Source organism: Amblyomma maculatum, chromosome 6 (genome assembly GCF_055883805.1).
Source record: "Amblyomma maculatum isolate TAMU_Amacu chromosome 6, ASM5588380v1, whole genome shotgun sequence".
Lineage (NCBI taxonomy): Eukaryota > Metazoa > Arthropoda > Arachnida > Ixodida > Ixodidae > Amblyomma > Amblyomma maculatum.
This window is the reverse complement of record NC_139349.1, coordinates 37,899,905-37,916,928: the sequence shown is the minus strand read 5'-3', so window position 1 is coordinate 37,916,928 and position 17,024 is coordinate 37,899,905. Positions and strand designations below refer to the sequence as shown.

Here is a 17,024-nt window from a genome sequence, read left to right as displayed (position 1 = left end):
TGTAATATTAGTAAGTAACAACTCAATATTTGTCAGCGATTTACTCACAAAGGCATCTAGTTTGAAACAAAAACTGAAGACTTAAGTAATTTGTACTAGTGGCATCGTTGCGCTATCAGGCCCCTTCGCGTAAATAATTCGCCCCGTTTCCTATCCTTTCGCCGTGCGTACTCGAGTCGGCAATCATGCCTGTGAGTGTCGTGTCAAGTTAATAATTTCTTTGCGAGTCAGTTAGGCATTATCCGAGCCGGCATTACGTTGATCCAGTAAAGCGAGTGCCGCTCGAGCTGCCTGTCGCACGAGTATTGTGCGGCAAACTATTATTTTTTCACAATCTTTGTGGTCACGTTGCGCATGTTAAGCCTAAGTGCGGCACGGACTTGTCCGTGCATGCACCGGCCATGGCGCTTCTCGCCGCAAGCTGTTTGATTGAACTAAACGCTCTGCAAGCTGAGAATAACACTTTTTGTCAGCGTTTTCGTGTTTCTAGAAAAGATTAGAAGCACGTGCTTGTTGTCAGGTTTGAGATACGTGCAGCTGCGCAGCTGGTGTGGTGCCAATAGTGTGCTCATACGTATGTTTTCTTTCTTCGTTCCTTCTCTGCAGCTCGCTAAGGACTTGCTGAATCCCTCGCCAGAGGAAGAGCGCAGGAAGTGCAAGCTAAAACGATTGGTCCAGCAACCAAAGTCGTTCTTCATGGATGTCAAGTGCCCCGGTAAGTGCGGTAACGCGAGGCCGCTTTGTCAAACTGCACAAATGAGGTGACTTAGTGTTACATCTGAAGTGAAGCTCTGTACTGTTTGTGTTGCTCGGACGTGTGATCGCATGGTTTCATGCATAGTAGCTGGGACTTGTGATCGCGCGGTTTCATGCGTAGTATCTTGAACTGAAGAAAACAAACGAAATTGGCCATTGTTCTTGAAACCAATCGAGGGCGCTGTACTGATGCGATCTGGTGGGTTGTTGGTGCGCTTTTCCTGGCTTTTATTGTCCGAATTCGGATTCAGTCCAAATTCACATTTCTGCAGCCTTGTTATGGCGGAAAGGTCCAGAACGCGACTACGGTCTCCTAGTTGCTTTAGTTGTAGGACACTAATGCACTAATGCAGGGTGCAGCGGTGGCGTAGCGGTAGAACATCCGCCTCGCATGCAAGAGGACCAGGGTTCAAATCCCGGTGCCGCGCAATTCTCCACCGGATGACAAAAAAAAAAAAAAAAAAAAAAAAAACCGCGTGTCGATGGAATTGCATATACAGGTTTGGGGTGCGACCTGATGCCGGTGAACACCTCCGGCAACGCACTCCCTCACCAGAACAGGAGTTGGCCACCCTGGTGCAGTAATTGGCCACAACCTCCTATGATAAACTCCATAAAACCCCGGCCCTCAGTCACCAGCGGCTGCGGAACAACTGACCACGGCGGCGGTCAGACCTGTGACGCAGCAGGGGGTGCTAAGAAAGCCTGGCTCCGCTGGACAGGCCGCCATTGGAAACTGACCCTGGCAACGTTTAATGCTAGAACCCTAGCTAGTGAAGCTAGTTTAGCAGTGCTGTTAGAGGAACTAGAGGGCATGAAATGGGATGTCATAGGGCTTAGTGAGGTTAGGAGGCCGAATGAGGCATATACTGTACTGAAGGATGGGCATGTACTGTGTTATCGAGGTTTACCAGAGAGGCGACAACTAGGAGTAGGTTTCCTTGTCAATAAGTATATAGCGGGTAATATAGATGAATTCTATAGTATTAATGAGAGGGTTGCAGGCATCGTAATTAGGCTTAATAAGCGGTATAAACTGAAGGTTGTACAGGCCTATGCACCTACATGTAGTTATGATGACCAGGCAGTTGAAAGCTTCTATGAAGATGTAGAATCGGCAATGCGAAAAGTAAAAACGCAGTATACTGTACTAATGGGCGACTTCAATGCCAAGGTAGGGAAAAAACAGGCAGGAGGCAAGGCAGTAGGTGACTATGGCATTGGTTCTAGGAATAGCAGGGGGGAGTTACTAGTTGAGTTTGCAGAGCGCAATAACTTACGAATCATGAATACCTTCTTCAGCAAACGGAAGAACCGAAAATGGACATGGAAAAGCCCTAACGGGGAGACTAAAAATGAAATCGACTTCATAATGTGTTCAACCCCCGCCATTGTGCAGGATGTAGAGGTAATCGGGAAAGTTCGATGTAGTGACCACAGGATGGTGAGGTCCCGAATTAGCCTAAATCTGAAGAAGGAACGCAATAGATTAGTAAGAAAGAAACACATCAACGAATTAGCGGTGAGGGGGAGGGCAGAAGAGTTCAGGATCTCGCTACAGAATAGGTATTCAGCTCTAACTGAGGATGGCGACATTACCCTAGAGGCAAGGAACAATAATTTCAGAGATATCATTACTGAGTGCGCGGTAGAAGTAGGCGGTAGGATAGTTAGAGAGGATACCGGTAAGCTGTCTAAGGAGACGAAAGATTTGATTAAGAAACGGCAGAGTATGAAAGCTTCCAATCCAACAGACCAGATCGAATTGGCCGAGATATCAAAGCTAATCAATAAGCGCAAGGTGGCCGATATAAGGAAGTATAACATGGAGAAAATTGAGCATGCTGTAAAGAACGGGGGAAGCCTTAAAGCGGTAAAGAAGAAATTGGGCATAGGCAAAAACCAGATGTATGCGATAAGGGACAAGGCGGGCAACGTCATCACTAATATGGACAAGATAGTCAAAGTAGCCGAGGAGTTCTATACAGATCTCTACAGTAGCCAAAGTAGTCAGGACCGTAATGAGATTGGCGGTAGGGAAAAACAGTCAGACGTTCCACCAGTGACGAAGGACGAGGTCAAGAAAGCACTAGAAACTATGAAAAGGGGGAAATCAGCTGGAGAGGATCAGATAACTACAGATTTGCTGAAGGACGGGGGGGATATCGTGCTAGAAAAACTGGCCACCCTGTATACGCAGTGCCTGGTGTCATCGACGGTACCGGAAGCATGGAAGAATGCAAACATTATCCTCATTCACAAGAAAGGGGACTCTAAGGACCTTAAAAATTACAGACCAATCAGCTTACTGTCTGTTACGTATAAGGTATTTACTAAGGTAATCGCTAATAGAATCAGGACAACCTTAGACTGCAATCAAGCAAAGGATCAAGCAGGGTTTCGGAAACGGTACTCTACTATCGATCATATCCATACCATCAATCAGGTGATAGAAAAATGCGCGGAATATAACCAGCCCTTATACATAGCATTCATTGATTACGAAAAAGCATTTGACTCAGTTGAAACCTCGGCGGTGATGCAGGCATTGCGAAATCAGGGGGTAGACGAGCCGTACGTGAAAGTGCTGGAAGATATATATAGTGGCTGCACAGCAACCATAGTTCTGCATAAAGAAAGTAACAAAATTCCCATAAAGAAAGGTGTTAGGCAAGGAGACACAATCTCCCCAGTACTATTCACAGCTTGTTTAGAGGAAGTATTCAGAGACTTGGAATGGGAGCAGTTAGGGATAAGGCTAGATGGAGAATACCTCAATAATCTGCGATTTGCTGATGACATTGCCTTGCTAAGCAACTCGGGAGATGAACTGCAAATAATGGTTGATGACCTAGACAGGAAAAGTAGAAAGGTAGGCTTGAAAATCAATATGCAGAAGACTAAGGTAATGTTCAACAGCCTCGGGAAGGAACAGGAGTTTACATTAGGTAGCGAAATACTGGAAGTAGTAGGCGAATATATCTACTTAGGACAGGTAGTAACCGCAGATCCGGACCATGAAAAGGAAATAACAAGAAGAATAAGATTGGGATGGAGCGCATTTGGCAAGCACTCGCAGATTATGACTAGCAGCTTACCGGTATCGCTCAAGAGGAAAGTATACAACAGTTGCATCTTGCCTGTACTCACCTATGGGGCTGAAACGTGGAGGCTAACCAAGACAGTTCTACTTAAGTTGAGGACAACCCAGAGGGCTATGGAACGAAAAATGGTAGGGGTAACATTAAGAGATAGAAAGCGTGTAGAGTGGGTCAGAGAAATAACTCAAGTTAACGACATTCTAGTGGAAATTAAGAAGAAGAAATGGACATGGGCAGGACATGTAGTGCGAAGAGAGGATAACCGATGGTCGCTGAGGGTAACAAACTGGATTCCAAGGGAAGGAAAGCGTAGCAGGGGGCGGCAGAAAGTTAGGTGGGCGGATGAGATTAAGAAGTTCGCAGGGGTCAAGTGGATGCAGCTAGCACAGAACCGGGTTAAGTGGAGAGATATGGGAGAGGCCTTCGCCCTGCAGTGAGTATAATCAGGCTGATGATGATGATGATGAATGCAGCGAATTCACTGTCGCCTAGCACTGTGTTCGTTTGGACGCTTTTTCTAAGCTATTGATTTTGTATTGCCTGCAGGTTGCTACAAAATCACTACAGTGTTCAGTCACGCCCAGACAGTCGTGCTGTGTGTGGGATGCTCCACAGTGCTTTGCCAGCCAACGGGAGGTCGGGCTAGACTAACTGAAGGTGAGTGCTGTTTGTAAAAGGTGGTCCAATTTCAACAGCTACAAAAGTGACAAAGGCATTGCATTGTTTAATCTTCCTAGCCAAGGAAATGCAAAGCAGTCACAGTGGCTAAGACAGCAAGCACGGTGGTTGCTTGCTGTTGCTTGAAAATTCATTGGTGGATATTACTGTGTGAGGGTGTGTTGTGGTCAAGTGTCAAACCCAAGCAGGGGGTGACTGCTGCTACCTCGTAGAGGGAATGCCGCCATATTACATCTATCCAGAGTGCATGCAATGCATGGCCACACATGCATGCCACTCTCTTTTTCGAAATCTCTGTTCTGAAGGCATAAATTATGTGCCGACAAACCCTGGACTGTTGAAGAAACAGTGAGCATTGATTTTTCGATGGAGGCGAAAAGCAAGATGCTCGTGTGCTGTGCGATGTCAGTGCACGTTAAAGAACCCCACGTGGTCTAAATTTCTGGAGTCCTCCACTACGGTGTTTCTCATAGCCTGAGTTGTTTTGGGACGTTAAACCCCACAAACCAATCTGATTATATCGTAATGAAAAATCTTGAGCTATAAGCCAGTGGTGAAACATAGCTATGAAAATGACGTACCTTAGCATTTGGCACGTGTGCAGACAAGCAAAATCTCAAATGAAAACATTGCACTAACTTCAGAGGTAATGTATTTGAAGAAATCGGTTATTTTCTTCTGCCGCGCGCAGCACACATGACCACGCACTGCTTTACACCACTGCAACACATACACCTTCCACTTAGCACACCACCTCATCAGGTACGCAATTGCACCCAGCGATGAAAGTACAGACTTTCCATGCACCAAAAAAAAAAAAATCTGTTTTGATTTATGATCTTCAGTGTTCCCTAAGTTTGAAAAATCTTTTCTCTGTCTTTCAAAATGACCACGGTGCTCGATGGGGCTATGCTAGCTGTCTGCAGACACTGATTAGCTTCTGTTGCAAAAGCAACACCAGCCAACTTGGCTCGTCGTGTATGCCGTAGCCACAAATGGCCTGACATTACGTTTGGCAGGAGCTGCCAACTTGGGCCTCCCCATTCATATGGCAGGGTGATACCACAATCAGCCTGCCAAAACCCTTGCATTCACATTATGCCTAGGCCACGCAGGCACGTTCATACGGGTCTGTTAAAACGGAGCTTTATATGCTGACTGGTAGCTACGCTATTGTCATCGCGAAGGTCTGAGTGAAAACAGAGAGGTGCTGTAGCGGGAGGCTTCATCAGCGCTCGATAGAAGCTTTCTTTCGCCTCATCGCACTTTAGTGTTCAAAAGTGCCCCCTATAGCATACATAAAGCTGAAACCATTGAGTAAACTAATATGTGCAAAAGCCAAGTCTCTACTTTCAAGACGAATCTGGGCATAACCATGCAGATTGCATTTGCGTAACTCCAGTTTTTATCACAGCTATCTATTTTCCCTGCGTCAATTGCTTATATTCTTAACACCTTTGCTTGCTGCAGTCATTGTCAAATCTCGCAAGATAATCCTAGACAGAAAAAAGTTTCCTGCACGTGCGAATAGATGAACAATCGACTGGTGAACGACACAAAGCACCGAAACCATGCAAGGGCATTATCGTAGACCGGGCCACAAAGCGGCAGCTCCGTTGCGATAAGGCGGCGGCATTGCCGCAGACCGGGCGACACACTGCATCTAGGAATCACTTCTGGTTATCTTCACAAGAAGGCAGTGCAATAAATTTCAAGCGTTTCCTAGGGGGTGGCAGCACGTTCCATCATTAGGGCGAAAAAAGGATTGAAACCATACTGGTACGGGATAGAAAACCGCCTCCATACATTTACGGCGAAAACACTAAGGGTTAAACGAAATATGCCAGGATGGTCCAGTCAAGGCTCGTGTGCCACAATTTTTTTCTGGAACGAAATCGTTGTTTTCAGCTTCCTGTCATTAAATGATCTTACAACATTTTGTTTGCACTTCAGTATTGTTATAAACGGGTTTGGCTTTACACGGGTGTGGCCGTCAATGCCTGCTTGGGCCGTTGTCAGCCAACTTGATAAACACGAGACAGGCCTACAGCATGCAGGAATTTACATTGGCCATCATGTGTGGAGCGCATGCTTGAAGTGCGCATGGCACCAGTGATGACTTCTGCGTCTGGTTCGGCTGGATTGGGGAAACTGCACGCTACTGCATAGCTCCCAGTGGACTTAAGTTTTGGGTTTTGCTTCGTTGCTTTTGTGGCATGCATACATCCAGCATAGGATAACCACTTAGTCACCTGTATTTTATGTGATGCATGGAGGTCGTGGGTTGGGATCTTTTTAAAGACATGCGGTTGCCCCTCTTCTCCTACATTTCTAAATTGCCTTTTATTTTAAGCATACACTGCCTGTGTGCCGGTATTAGGGAAGCAAACACACCCTTACGCTTTCCTCGCTATGTATTTACAGTAAGCACTGTTTAATGGAGGTTAGTTCGGCCTTCAAGGCACTACAAACTAAAATTTTGAGTTGAGCCAAAATTTATAAATTGTTGAATGGACCTGTAAAAACTGCTGTAGGTTGTTTGCATCACGATTTTATCTTATGTACGCCTGCATGATGGTTGTCTCCATTTGCGATAAAGCTCACGTATTGGTAAGAACTGTTTTTCTCAGTTTTATCAGGAGCTTTGCTTTGCACACAACACTGTTAAGGGCATTGAAGAATCGCTCCAGAATCTTGCAATACATCGCAGTGCAACACAGTAACAGAAAACTGCCCTGTTGCATTTGAGGATTCTTCACCACACAGTGAAGCATTGTAGTAAAGTGTGCACAGTGCATTGAAACTGCTCATGACTTGCTCACAATTTCATCGTACAGTATTGGAAGCAGCGGCTGAAACGGCACGACTGGTCAATGGACCTGCCCGATCTTTGTGGTAAAATAACTAAGTGAAGCAAAACCAAAACTATGCCACTGGACTTTGTGTCAGTGAGAATGAGAAGCGATTCTGTAGTGCCTGCTATAATGCAAACTGTGCATGGGTGCCCATGAGTGGACCACGCAGTTCAGGCTTGGGAAGGCCTTTTCCTTTTGTAGTTGACTGTATTGGTCATACCTTGACACGATTTCCTGTCCAAATTGTTTGGTGTAAGTCCGGCCATGTCTGAATCATTGGGTGTTCGATGCCATGCTCATAAGGTGTTGGCCAGGGCCGCACTCCTAGTTCAAGTTTCCAACCGAACAGGGACAGGATTAATGAGGTTTTACTGTATATGCAGAGGTGGAAGTGCTGCTCCATTTGCTTTTCCTCCTCCAAAATGCAATATTGCTCCAAACTGGCTGCCTTGATGTTCTGCCATCAAGGTTAGCAAAACATGGGAACAATGTCACCAGCACCGGGCGCTAAGATGTTACGCATCTTGCGCTGGGCAGTAATGAAATTTTTTCAAGGGAGGGAAGCATGGAGCGTAATGAATATTTGTTTGCAAATAAATTTAGTGTGAGCCACAAGCGATTCAAGGGAACAATTGCAAAAAAAAAAAAATGCACTGTGTGTGTGACATTTCACTTGCTCTCAGCTTTTTGAATCACCGGTGAAGAGAGAAGCGAGAACAGCAAGCGAAGCAGATAGCACCGACTACTGTGAGCCGTTAGGAAACTTGTCCAGCTGGAAAAAAACTGCACGAGTTATTATTAAGGTTCTGCTGTGAGAACAAGCAGGCACTCCACCATCTAACCACTTAACAGGCTTGTCAGGCCTATGGCAAACAAAATCGTACTTGAAGCATTTAATGAGTTCTTACGCCAAAGGTATCGATCACTAGGAAGCCTCTCAAGAGCATTGGAAAGTCATTCTGGGCTTATCGCCAAGATATTAAAAATGAGTCCCAGCATTGCTCAAGAAAAGAATGATAGAACTATTGCCAGGGGGCAGTGAAGTAAAAATGCTGCAGGATGAAAAAGTTGCCCTTCAGTGCCATCTATATTTCCTGAAGGCACTACTGATGTGTTCAGGAATTTATCAGCAGAGGCGTAGCATCCAAAAGGATATGCCCAAAATAGAGAGTGGAAATGTCGTGCCCATTATTCTGAGCTCCAAATTACTGGCGCTGCTTGAGCGCATCGAAGTGGCAGACTCGACATTTGAATCTGTCAAGTCAAAATAGGGAAATGCTTTAGGTCACACTAGGTGTCCAGTTATGAAGTGCACCAGCAAGCGTTCCTTTTGCTGCGGGTCAGTTTCAAGTTGTTGGGCATTTGACTTGTCAGAGATGGGTGCAAAGTTGGAAAGGCATTGAACTTGCATAAAAAGGTATCAAATTGGAGATGTTGTATTTCAGAAAGAGAAAACTTCAATTATCACAGGCGCTTAACCCTAGATACCTGCTCCAAAACATGATTCAACTGCTCCAAAATGCTCAAGCCTGCTTCCACCCCTGTAATATGGCATATTTTGCGGCCTATAAAAGTTACCTGCTACCCCGCCATGGAAATGAGCTTAAACTCCAACAATCACTCCTTTGTACGAAACGCACCTGTCATTTGGAAAGTGCTTTCAAAACGTGCCGTGAATTTTTTTATGGAGAGTGATCAAAACGTGTATGTGCACCAGCTGCCATGCATGGCATATTATGATTCTTGAGCTCAAACAAGAGTACAGCAAACACTGCTTTGAGTGAAAAAGTAGCGAAATTACCAGTCAAAAATTTATTCTTCGAGCCGTTTAAACGCCAACGTGCAGTGAGCAAGTTTACTCAGTGCTCTAAAGCATGTGCAAATTTTTGTTAGCTATTACGACTAATGAAGACTGGCTTGTACATTTATTGCTGCAGCTTTTAATACTGGAACATTCAGTTATCTTCGGATGCATTCTGCTTCTGAAGCAGACTGAAGTGATTTGGGTAAAAGTGACTGCTCCAAGCCCCTTTAAGTTAGAGCCATGTTGTCCTGCATGTATGTGTTGCCTGCCTCACTGCACTGCTGGAGTTGTATTACTCAAGGTTCGCATCATAAATCTGTCCCAAAACAGACCGGCTAGCCCCGCTTGTGTTTGAGTAGGGTGCAAGTTACTGATGACTTTTGTGTATTCTTTTCCAAGAGGAATTATATTTGCGAAACAGGAAAAAGCGTGCTTGTGACATTATTTTGGAGCAATCACTTATTACATGCTCACTTTGTGCCGTTTTCATATTGAGTGATCCCGCACATTTCCTCTTGTTTACACATAGCTTGCACCATATGCTTCATACTCGGGCACCATTATTAGAAGGCTCTTAAAATGGTATTTAGTTTAATATCAATCAGCAAACCAAAGCACATATGAGTGAGTGGTCCAAGGGCTCCAATTTTGTTCACTTTATCCGGTGTAGTTCAGCTTGAAAGGATCGGAAAGGGGCAATGATTCTTTGAACAATTTTGTATGTGTGAGAACTAAGCGAGGTTGTTAGTGATGTTTCCTTATACAGAAATAGGACATTGTGGTCTTCCTGCAAGTGTGCATTGTTTACATCCCTGTCGTTTCTTTTGTTTTTGCAGGATGCTCATTCAGGAAAAAGCAGCACTGAGGCCTGGTGCATGGCTGTAAAAAAGAAATAAATGGTCCCGTACCACACCCAAGCTGCTGTGCTTCTTACATTGTCTTCTTAATAAATGGCTCTTTTGTTTATTCATGTCTGTTTTTTAATGTTTTCAATAGTGCTTACGATGTCCAATGTCATTTTTCTTTGCTGCATTTAAATGCAGAAAGCCACTGGTAAAGTCTGTCAGTTTCACCGTGTAGCATTGTAACACAGCTGTACAAGTGCCATCCTTGTACCTTATGTATTGTGGCATAATCTGAATGTTGCTGTCTACTACGCTGAAATCATTTTAAATAATGAAAGGTTAAATAGAAATTTGTGGTGGTAGCCCCTCTTTGAGCATAAAAAGTGCAGGCAAGAAACGCTTCTCCAGTCCTTTGCAATTGTTTCAGTAGTGTCTATTGCTTCATGAGGAGTCAAAATTAGAGAAGGTAGATTTCGTGATGGCGGAATCTTCGCCACTGTAACAGGGGTGGAAGTGCTGCTCCAATTGCTCCATTCTGCTCCAAACCACTATACCTGCTCCATCCTGCTCCAAAATGCAATATTGCTCCAAAACTGCTTCAAACTGGCTGTTTTGATGTTCTGCCACCAAATTTAGCTGAACATAGGAACAATGTCAAAGCACCGGAGGCAAAGATATAACGCGTCTTGCACTGGGCTTAATACAAATGAAATTTTTGCAAGGGAAGGAAGCTTAGAGCGTAATAAATATTTGTTTGCAAGTAAATTTAGTATGAGCCACCGGCTATTGGAGATAATTGCAAAAAAAAAAATGTGACGTAGCACCCGCTCTTAGCCTTTTGAATCGCCGGTGGAGAGAAGCGAGATCAGCAAACGAAGCAGGTAGCACCAACCACTGTGGGCCATTAGGAAGAAAACTTGTCCCGCTGCAAAATCTGCAAGAGTTATCTAATGGTTCTGCTGTGAAAACAAGCAGGTACTTCACCATCGAGCCTCTTTGTCAGTGGCAAGCTTGCCAGGCCTACGGCAGACAAAACCATACTTGAAGCGTTATGGGTTGGTACGGCAGAGCTGTGAATCACTAGGAAGCTTCTCAAGATTGCTGGAAAGGCATATGGGGTTTATCGCCAAAATATTAAAAATGAGCTCCAGCATTGCTGAAGCAAAGAATGATGAACTATTGGCAGCAGGCAGGGAAGTAAGATGTAGGATGGAAAGGCTACCCCTCAACGCCATCTCTCTATATCCCAAAGCTGCTCCAAAATGCCCGATCCTGCTTTCACCCCTGTAGACCCCCACCATATCTACAAATGGACAAGACGATCGAGGTTGTGCTGCAGTCATCAAAACTGCAATTTTCAAAGGTGTTTGACCTTAGAAACGTGCTCCAAAATATAATTCAAATGCTCCAAAACTCTTGTTTCGTTGCTCCAAAGCTGCTCCAAAATGGCTTTACTACTGCTCCCAAAGCTGCTCCAAAATGCTTGAGCCTGCTTCCACCCCTGCTGTAAGAAACCGTGCAGAGCACTTCGGTTGCTAGATTTACAAAGGAAATGTTTAACGTCATACTTGTCCTTCGCTTTTCCAACTGTACGTTTAAAAGTGGCTGCGATGAACTTGCATTCATGCCAAATTTTCGGGCACTGACTGGAGAAGCTTCTTCCAACTAACGAGCTCGTCCTCTTCTGTAACCGGTGCTGCGCGTGAGAGAGAGTGAACTTTAATTGTTTAACGGAATAGCGTGGGTGGTTTCCTTAGTCCAGGATACAATTGGCCTGGGCTGTCTCCCACTCCGCTTGGCTGAGCACTCGAGCTTTATATTTCTCTAATATAATACAATACTTCAAATTAGAAAGAAAACTATACGCAGTACCACACAAAGACCTTGGGAGGCAGTAACCTGGAGGAACATATTGGCTAGGACATTCCCAAACCTAGCAAAGTACCACAGAATCTGGCCCAACAAATTCAAAAATAACATGCACTGCATGCGGTGAAGTCTCGGACATCCTTCACGTGATATGCGCGTGAATTACAACATAAAAGCAGCTGGAGATACACCTGTAAGATTTGGGACAAATTTAGTAGTCAATGACAGTGCGCCTAGAAAACGAAACCGAACATGATTACAATGCCATATTAAATAATTCCTAGTTGATTGCAGAGAGGGAAGGAGGGATTGCTCGAGCGGAATAACAGTGGTCAGAGTTACTTTTTAAGCTAAAGCGTCACTACGCTAGGTGGTAGTGCCGATCTTCGCGTGTCGGTGGTGGCAAACATTAGTTGTTTTCTGCAAGGAGGTGTTTGGCCCAGTCTCTACTGGCGCGGGTCCTCATAAATCTGGGTGGAGTGCTGCTCCTATTCCGGAGCCCTAATGGCGTCTAACGCCGCTCGCGCCCTGTTGGCTTCAATTAGACCATTTGACATTCAAGTAGCAGTCGTCTTCGCACGCGGACCCGGCAGCGCTCGCTTTTTCTTCGTATATTGCGCCAAAAAAAATGAAAATTTGACCTGCTTAAGCATACGTGTACACTAGTTCACTATAGTGTACACGATTATTTGGTGTCCATCCAAAAGTATACTATCCCTTCCTTTCCCCAAAACCTAACTTAGCATCCAGTGCGAGCCCCGCCCTGGTAGTGCAGTGGTGAGACGCCCTACTACTGTGTCGGAATACCCGGGTTCCATCCCGACTGCCGGCGGCTGCGTTTTGATGGAGGTGAAACGAAATGTGTGGTGTGTGATGTCAGCGCACGTTAAAGAGCCCCATGTGGTCTAAATTATTCCAAAGCCCTGCACTGCGGCACCTCTCTGCTTCCACTCTCCTTTCTTCCTTCTCTAACTGCTCGGTCTGTCCACAGAAACAAGTGTGACAGATACTGCGGCTTTTCCTTCGTGTGAACCAATTATTATTAAACCATGCGCGAACTTCTAAACGTCAAACTACGTTTTCACGTTAAATATTAAAAAAAAAATGATTCAAGATGTATATTTAACGTTCAATATACCCCTTTCATAAATCTTGAGTGGGCTTCACCTCTATGCACCGCCGAGGTGGTGCAGTAGTAAGACGCCCGACTACTGTGCCGCAGTTCCTGGGTTCGATCCCGACCACGGCGACTGCGTTTCGATGGAGGCAAACGATGGTGGTGGTGGTAGAAACATTTACTGCTAATATTACAGAGGGTGGGGGCGTTGCCCCCTACATGGCATTTGAGAGCCCCTCCATGTACGGAGGGCTATCCGAGCGAGAGCGCATGTAATGATCTTGCGCTGGTCCTTATAGGAGGTACTGGTGAGTAGCTTCTCCCAGTAACCTAGGGCCACTTTTGGTGAAGGAGGATGAGGGAATAAGGGGCAGGTGAGTAATATGTGTAGAAAATCGCCAGGTTTGCCACAGAGCTTGCAGGAAGAAAACTGACCAGGAAAGGGCGTGGAGAAGGATGGGGTATGGGGCTGTGCGCGTTTGTAACTTGCGCCAATGGGCAGCTTAATTGTGTTATTGTAAGATTCGGGGCAGGGGGTGCGTAAGTCCTATTTTCGTGGTGGTAGGTAAGGATGTCACGAAAGGATAGCAGGCACTCCCCGGCATCTGAGGAAGTTGTTCCTCCCCAGCCTGAAAGTGAGACCTCGGGCCAGAGAGTGAGCCTCCTCATTACCGGGAAGGCCCGCACGCGCGGGTGTCCAAATAAGGGTGATAGATTGTCGGTGTTGCCAAAAACGCAAAAAGCGGTAGGCGTTGGATGCGACTAAACCATTGGCAAAGTTCAGGATAGCTGTTTTGGAATCCGAAATTATTTTCGTAGCGGGTGTGGATGTCATGGCTAGCGTAATGGCTGCCTCCCCAGCCTCATGTTGTAGAATCGGTAAGAATTGAGCAAGCAGAGAGAAGTTTTGCATGATTGTTAGTAACTGCTAGTGCCTTACGATGGGTGTTTATGTCCGTGTGCTGTGCGATGTCAGCGCTGTTGTCCTCTTCCTTTCGGCAAAGCTACACACCAGAAGTGCGTATCAGGTGACGTAAAATCGTTCAGTTAGCGTTCACTTTCTGTAATACCGGCCCATGATCACAGCTCTGCGGCTTTGTGAAAGTAATTATGGCTCGCCATTTCCACTCGAATGACCATCGCGTTTTTCACCGCATGTATCCGTACCAGATGCGCCCACAAACGATCATCACTTTCCTTGTGGGGAGCGTAGCTTTCGCATGGAATCTTGCTGTGGTATAGATTAAGGCATTTTGAAGAATGTGCGCGTAATTATAAGCAGAAACTGCATGGCCCTCAGCGAAACCTCGGCACACATATTCCTGGGAAGTAAGGGCAGCGAACAATGCACTAGCCGTCTACCCCAGGCCTCCCGCCTCACCTGAAAAGTTATTGTGAAAAAAGTGTTCAAGTCATGGTGCACCAAAACCAAATCTCCTGCTTTGAGTGCCAGGTCTCATACCTTGGGGAAAAAAATGTGTTGAAAGGGTGAAGCAGTATCTGCCACAAGACAAATGAATAGTAAGCGAAGCGCGGTTGGCGAGCTTTGCGATGCATGTGAGGAATTGACGGAGCTATTGTGCTAGAGACCGACTGAAACATTCGCAGAATGCTGCTTCAGTCATGGGACATTTAGCAGACGTAGAGAACCTTTCCCTTTTATCGTGCGCTCACAATATAAGTTTAGTGAATTGGCGACCGACGTATGTTGAAAGCCAAGCTGCAGCTCCCCCGCACCCATATATTTTCATGAGGTTCTGAAACGTACCTTCTTACAAGAGCCTCGTCGGTTTCATTTCTAATTTAATTTGCATCCCCAAAGAAGACAGGACTATGTAAAATGACGAGGCAGCAACGGGCACAAAATCACGAGGCCATATATGAACAACATCGATGACTGCCTGCTTGGACGCATCGCTGGAAACCTCGCTCAGTGCGCTTCATACCTGAATGCGCCCATACTCAGCTGAGCCGGTACACGCCTTATCTTCTAATAACACACCCGTAGGTGTTCCACGAACATATCAGCCACGTTCCATGGTGGAAAGAATCTCGCAAAGCCGTCGCAACTAAAGCTGCGACACAACAGTGAGCTCTTCTTAATCATCGGCTCGTTCGAAAAGGATCATCAGCGCGTAATGCTGATGAGTTGTCCGATGTTTAGCACAGAAGCCGTTGCGCGTACCTTTGCGCAAAAAAAAAAAAAAAGAAAGAAAAACAAGACCCCGATGTACAACCACGCGCCGATGCTGTCTGCCCGCTCCGTCATGAGATTGCACTCCGTGAACAGATCGCAATCAGCGCTAAACGCGACGGTTCACATGCAAATGAGACCTGAATAGTGAGGAAGTAATGGAACTGTAATCATAAGTACAATTAAACCTTACCTCCATTTTCTTCATTTAATAAACGCGGTTCTAGGTAATGGTGACTGGCACGACTCTTTTGTGAGAGGAAATAGGAAGAACGTCATGATTTAGCCATGCCTTCTTGACAAAGCCCTATAGAAATCGCATTATGAACAAGCTTCATCTATAGTCACAGTCACGAAAATGCTTCGAGTGGAATATGTTTCCTCTGGTCGCGGCTTGAATTTATTTCTCTTCTCAGCAGCGTCACAATGCATCGCGAGCTTTTGACATTGCGAGAAATGATAGAAGACCACATCGTCGTGCCCATAGTTGCTCATGCCACGGCCGCTCAATGGAGGCGTACTCATGCATACGAACACATGCAGAGCAGTGTTGTATCGGGCGCACAACACGAAGTTGACATGTTTTGTACGTGCGCAACGCACGCAAGACGAGGAAAAGCGTACGCCGAAAACCTCCCTCGGGCGGCTCGAATGCCTGCGGCTCCTAAAAGTGACGTCACAACGGACGGAGAAGCGAGGTTTGTCCCTCTGCTTTCCCCCTACATAGCAGTCGCGCGGGGCGCAGGAGATTTGAATTGCGCGCTTTCAGTCGGTGATTGCGAAGATGTTTTATGGGTAATTGAAAAAATAACTTCATAGGCGTTATACTTTGAAAATCTAGAATATCAGCACATTTGAAAACCACCGCGATGTCCCTTTAAAGGACAGCCATGAACCACGTTATAGCCAGGCGAAAGCCTTATACAGACACAGGATAACCCAGCCTGAGAAGCTGGCGCCATAACCGTGCGACGAAAGAGAGCCGATCCGGCCGACACCGTCGCTCGCAGTACGTAGACGACGGCATGGATGGAAATTAAGACTTCATTTCATCAGACACCTGCTCTGGACTGTTCCGTGCTGGATGGCCATTAAACTATGGCTGACGGCGACCTGGGTGGCCCACTCCACGGTCCTGGTCTGGACGACCGGGTTTGAGCTGGGCAACACGGCCTCCCACTGCTCGAAAGAAGGATTCCGCATAATATCCGGTGGCGGCGGCGCTATTCTGCATTCCCATAGGATATGGTCATATATGTGGCCAGCTCCAGCCATCATCTACACTCCGGCTTAATTTCTTCCGGGTATATTTTGTTCAATATATAGAGATTGAGGAAAGAGCGGCAATTTTCGCCAGACGCATTCTTGTGCCTTGACCAATTGCTTGTCCGGGGGCGGATAAATCCTTCGCTCGAGTTTATAGTGATTTGTGATATCGTGAAATGATACCAGCCCATCTCTCATAGACCTCCCCGGAACCGCCGGCTCACCTGCTCGGCTGACGAAACCTGGAGAATTTGTGCGAGCCGCCTCATTCCAAGGGTTCCCAGAGTGCGCCGGCACCCCATGCTATTTCCACCTCCCTAATCTCTCGCCCCTTGGCCTGATTAAGAAGTTGTCCCGCTGTACCAGACATTCTGGTACAGCCACCTCTCTAAGCTCTCGTCCCATATGGCCCGATTAAGAAGTTGTGCCGTTGTACCAGATATTCTGCCCCTCTCCAAATTTCGAATGGTTGTTTTTGAGTCGCTGAATATCAGGCCAGCGTTAGTGTGAGATATAGCTAATGCTCTAGCTGTCTCCTC

General features: G+C 46.0%; 1 protein-coding gene across 1 annotated transcript; it reads left to right on the top strand.

Moving 5' to 3' along the window:
- The first annotated feature begins 76 nt into the window (after positions 1–76).
- RpS27 (ribosomal protein S27) lies at positions 77–10,160 on the top strand. The gene is made up of 4 exons (XM_084606500.1): positions 77–191; positions 607–715; positions 4,404–4,514; positions 10,031–10,160. The coding sequence occupies exons 1-4, from the start codon at positions 186–188 to the stop codon at positions 10,057–10,059; spliced, it is 255 nt and encodes an 84-aa protein (XP_084462626.1). The 5' UTR covers positions 77–185; the 3' UTR covers positions 10,060–10,160.
- The last annotated feature ends 6,864 nt before the right edge of the window (positions 10,161–17,024 follow it).